General features: G+C 39.0%; 1 protein-coding gene across 2 annotated transcripts in view; it reads right to left on the reverse strand.

Annotated features, from left to right (window-relative positions):
• The window catches only part of LOC115164849 (ankyrin repeat domain-containing protein 13A-like), a 38,978-nt gene extending 34,114 nt beyond the window's left edge, over positions 1-4,864 (reverse strand). The window contains exon 1 of one of the 2 annotated variants that reach the window (XM_029717716.1): positions 4,470-4,864. In XM_029717716.1, coding sequence (XP_029573576.1) covers positions 4,470-4,568 — 99 coding nt within the window. In that variant the 5' untranslated portion in view covers positions 4,569-4,864. The remainder of the gene's footprint in view (positions 1-4,469) is intronic. The other variant, XM_029717715.1, reaches the window with a different exon arrangement.
• Positions 4,865-5,085: the final 221 nt, after the last annotated feature.

Below are 5,085 nucleotides of genomic sequence, written 5' to 3' on the forward strand. Positions count from 1 at the left end.
TGACTGATGCATACATGCATCTGTTGGTCACAAAAAAAAGGTAGGGGCGTGGATCAGAAAACCAGTCAGTATCTGGTGTGACCACCATTTGCCTCATGCAGCGTGACAAATCTCATTCACATAGAGTTGATCAGGCTGATGATTGTGCCCTGTGGAATATTGTCCTGCTCCTCTTCAATGGTTGTGTGAAGTTGCTGGATATTGTGGGAAGTGGAACACGCAGTCGTACACGTCAATCCAGAGCATCCCAAATCTTCTTAATGGGTTACATTTCTGGTGAGTATGCAGGCCATGGAAGAACTGAGACATTTTCAGCTTCAAAGAATTGTGTACTGATCCTTGCAACATGGGGCTGTGCATTATCATGCTGAAACATGCCTGCCCATACCATAACCCCACCATGGGGTTCACAACGTTGACATCAGCAAACCGCTTGCCCACACGACGCCATACACGCTGTCTGCCATCTCCTCGGTACAGTTGAAACCGGGATTCATCCGTGAAGAGCACACTTCTCCAGTGTGCCACTGGCCATCGAAGGTGAGCATTTGCCCACTCAAGTCGGTTACGACGCTGAACCCCACTCAGTGGGAAAATGCTCAGCTTCGATGGCCAAAAATGACTTCAGTGGGCAAATGCTCACCTTCGATGGCCAAATCAAATAAAAATTTGGCCATCGAAGGTGAGAATTTGCCCACTGAAGTTGGTTAAGACGTGACCTTTTATTGTCCCCAGAACAAGCTGTGTAATGATCATGCTGTTTAATCAGCTTCTTGATATGCCACAGCTGTCAGGTGGATGGATTATTTTGGCAATGCTCACTAAGAGGGATGTCAACAAATTTGTGCACAACATTTGAGAGAAAGAAGACTTTTGTGCATGTGGAACATGGGACCAACACTTTACATGTTGCTTTCATATTTTTGTTCAGTGTAGACCCGAGATCACAAAAATGGGTTTGCCCTGCCTACTATTGGACAAATTCTGGGGCGTAAACATTACCCCAAGCAACAAAAACAAGTGTTTCTTTTGGACACATTCAGGTAGGTCCCGCCCTCTTTGCTAAACCTGTCCAATAGAAACGTTTTGTAAGTGTTTGGCGTTATGATTACACCGGGAGAGGAAGAGGAAAAGAAAGGCCCAACTTCAGTAGGTGGCTTTTTTTTCGTTGTTTCGCCAACCAAGCAATACGTTTTTGTATGGATGTCAATGAGAGTGTCGAATTTGGTCTTCAACAAAAAAATGATGGCTTAATTGCTATGTGATGTTTATTATGATCTAATAGAAGTTTGTAATGATTATATTTTTACGACTGTACTGATATAAGTGGGACCGAGTGGCACAGCGGTTTAAGGTAGTGGGCCCTCCGTGGCGCACAATTGGCCCAGCGTCATCCAGGTTAGGGGAGGGTTTGGCCGGGCTAGGCCATCATTGTAAATAAGAATTTGTTCTTAACTGACATGCCTAGTTAAATAAAGGTTAAATAAAAAGTGGGACACGTGACATCCCGGCAAATTTGAGAAAAAACACTATCGGAGTTGTCTCGAGATGGCTATGCATATTTATAGCATGAGGTATTAGCATAATTTTTCATTCATTTATTATTATTTATTTGTTATTAACAAAAGATGAATAGTCACATGCAAACAAGCATACATAAACTATTTACATTGCCAGGAATCCTAAACAAACAAATCATATTCATTAATAATACAACAAGTTTGAATTGCCTTTTTGTTTTACTAGTGCCATATTGTTTAAATTCATTTATAAAGTGAAAAAAGTTAAGTTTTGATTTAGACCATTTGCATTTGTGAATATGAAACGTACCTAATATTATTAGCAGTTGAATTAAACATACTACATCTTTATCAATGTCAGAATTTCTGAAATAAATGATATCAACACCATTAAATTGTACAACTGGTCCTGTTTTCTTCGTAAGAAAGTTCTGTTTGTCAATCCCAAAAATTATACTATAAATACAGGTAAAAAACAAATGAAAAATGGTCTCCTTCTCCATTCCACAGAAATCACAATTATAGTCAATATTCAGCTTGAATCTTTCCAAAACATGTTTCACAGGATACATTCTATGTAACATTTTAAATTAAACGTCCTTTAACTTGTTACTGAATACAATATTTGTTAGCAATTTTCCATGCTTTCCCCCATTGTATATCACCATAGACATTCAACCAAAAAATCTTGCTGAGGGAATTGTAGTATCACAAACAATATTCCTAATCTGTTTATTACTACATTTACCTTTGAGGATGTTAATATTGCCAATTAATATATTTTAATGTAAATCTGTTACTTACATCAAACACAGAGGAATAAAAAAATAAAATAAAAATACAACACCCCTTGGAATTGCATCAAAAACAAACGCATATTATTTTGGGGTTATTGCCCCAACCTGGGCTCGAACCAGGGACCCTTGCACACATCAACAACTGACGCCCACGAAGCATCGTTACTCATCGCGCCACAAAAGCCGCGGCCCTTGCAACGCAAGGGGAACAACCCCTTCAGGTCTCAGAGCGAGTGACGTCACTGATGGAAACGCTATTAGCTCGCACCACCGCTAACTAACTAGCCACTTCACATCGGTTACAATTGGAATTAGAAACTTATCATGAAATTCCCCATATGGGAGTAGATATCCATCCTCATTCAGTAACTGACCAACCAAAATAATTTTATTCTCAAACCAGTTTCGAAAAAAAAGAGGCTTGTTTTTAAATCGTATATCTTTGTTGTTCCATAGAAAGTATCTGTGAGGGAAATAATTATGTTTATATGCTAACATCCAAGCTAAAAGTGTCTCCTTATGGAATTTGGCCAATTTTACTGGGATTTTATCAACATCAAAATTACACCGAAGCAGAAATTCTAAACCAACAACAGTCAAATAAATACTTAGGGAAAACATTCCAAATACTGTTCTGGTTGTTAATATACTTCAGAATCCAATTTATTTTTAAAGTATTATTTAGAGTATTGAAATATAAAAACTCAAGACCTCCTTGTTCTTGGGTAATACTGAGAATATCTTTCCGTAGATAGTGAGGCTTGTTCCTCCAAATAAAATTGTAAAAAAATCTTATCTCAGTCCTTTACAATTTTAGGGGGTAAGGCAAGTGATAACAAGACATAAACCGATAACCCTTCAGCTTTGGACAACAAAACCCGACCATATAATGAAATATCTCTCAGTAAGCAGAGGTTCAATTGCTTCTATGTTTTCTCAATACTGGGGTTAAAGTTTAATTCACTCCTTTGTTTTTCATCCTTGTGTAACCGATGTGAAATGGCTAGTTAGCGGTGGTGCGCGCTAATAGCGTTTCAATCAGTGACGTCACTCGCTCTGAGACCTGAAGTGGTTGTTCCCCTTGTTCCCGTTGCAAGGGGCGCGGCTTTTGTGGCGCGATGGGTAACGATGCTTCGTGGGGTGTCAGTTGTTGATGTGTGCAAGGGTCCCTGGTTCGAGCCCGGGTTGGGGCGAAGAGAGGGACGGAACCTACACTGTACAACAAGTACAACAAACTCATGTTCTACAGTGTCAAAAGCTTTATAAAAATCAACAAACATAAGAAAACTATTATCAAGGATAATCATTATAGTCAATCACATCTAAGATCAACCTGATGTTATGACTAATGTGTCGAGCATGCACAAAACCAGATTGTTCTTCATCAATTATATGATATAAGCCTTGTTTCAACCTCTTAGCAAATACCAGGGCAAATCATTTGCCATCATTATTCAACAGCCTAATGGGCATCCAGTTGTCTATATAAAGACTATCCTTATTAGGTTCGGGAATCAAAGTAATTACACCTTGCTTTAAGGAAGCCGGTAACTCCCTGTAGCATAGCATCTCTCTCCATCTCTCTCCACAGGCAGTTAACGTCATCGAATATTCAAAAACAGATTACAATAATGAGATGTATCCACCAAGCCAAATAAAGGAGAGACAGACAGCCCACCGTGCCGCTTTTGGGGACAACGACTCCTATTGTTAGGGCGGAGAGACATGTATCTTGTCAGTATATCCATAATCTTTGGATCCTAAATGAAACGGTTTCCGGCAACGGTCTGCGACCAATGAACACACCCCTTGTGCCGTGTCGAACACCAGTTAATAGCCCATGCAAAGTGGAACCTATTAGCTAGAAGGCTGACTAGTTAGTTATGTTAAAATACACGTGTATCATCGCGATCATTGTTGCAACATGGCATTCTGTGAACGGATATAATTGCATACCTAGGAATTACACCTGTCAAATTGTATGGTTCTGCATGTCAGGCCAAGTAGCTAACGCCGGTAACTAGCAAGAAGTTAGCAAAGTAGCTAACGCTGGTTTCAGCCATTTTGAAGCAGATAGAGATGTAGCTAGAAAAGGCGGCCGGCCAACCAGGTGAGTAGTTGTAGCTAGCTCAGAGTCCATATTTTGACATACCTTTGTTGACTTGTTTTCCAAATTCCTGTAATCATTTTCCCAGACCAATGAATGTAGTGGAAACTTCACCCTAAAATCTTCGTTGACCGCGGATAACATCTTCCCCTACTTCGAAATTCTCAATGTAGCTAGCGTATATTTACAGCCATGGACAACCTAAGCTAAACGTTAAAGTTGAAGAAATATGAATCAAATCATCTCCATATTCCGACAGGATTCATGTCAAATTTTGCTAGCCAACTTCTACAAAATAAAACTTTCGAAAAACAAGGAAGTGTCAAGTTGAGACTATTGTGATAGGGGTGTTTGAAATAAACTGTGTTCTACAAACTCATTTTGGCAGAGGATAAATACCAACATTGGACTATATTTCTGAATAAATATAAGTACATGTATATATTTCTGAAATAAAGAAAAGTTAAGTTCAATATTTACTAATAATATAGTCCCCTTGAAAAATGGATTGTTCCAAGCAAGGACGTGACCATTTACGCTATGGCCAGGGGAAGCAGGTCTTTACTAATTTGTGCCAAATACTTTTTCGTAAATATAATTTGATTTAGTATGGTAAATATAGAATTATGCTTTAATATTGTAAGTGGTGCATGTTGCGCAA

Source organism: Salmo trutta, chromosome 27 (genome assembly GCF_901001165.1).
Source record: "Salmo trutta chromosome 27, fSalTru1.1, whole genome shotgun sequence".
Lineage (NCBI taxonomy): Eukaryota > Metazoa > Chordata > Actinopteri > Salmoniformes > Salmonidae > Salmo > Salmo trutta.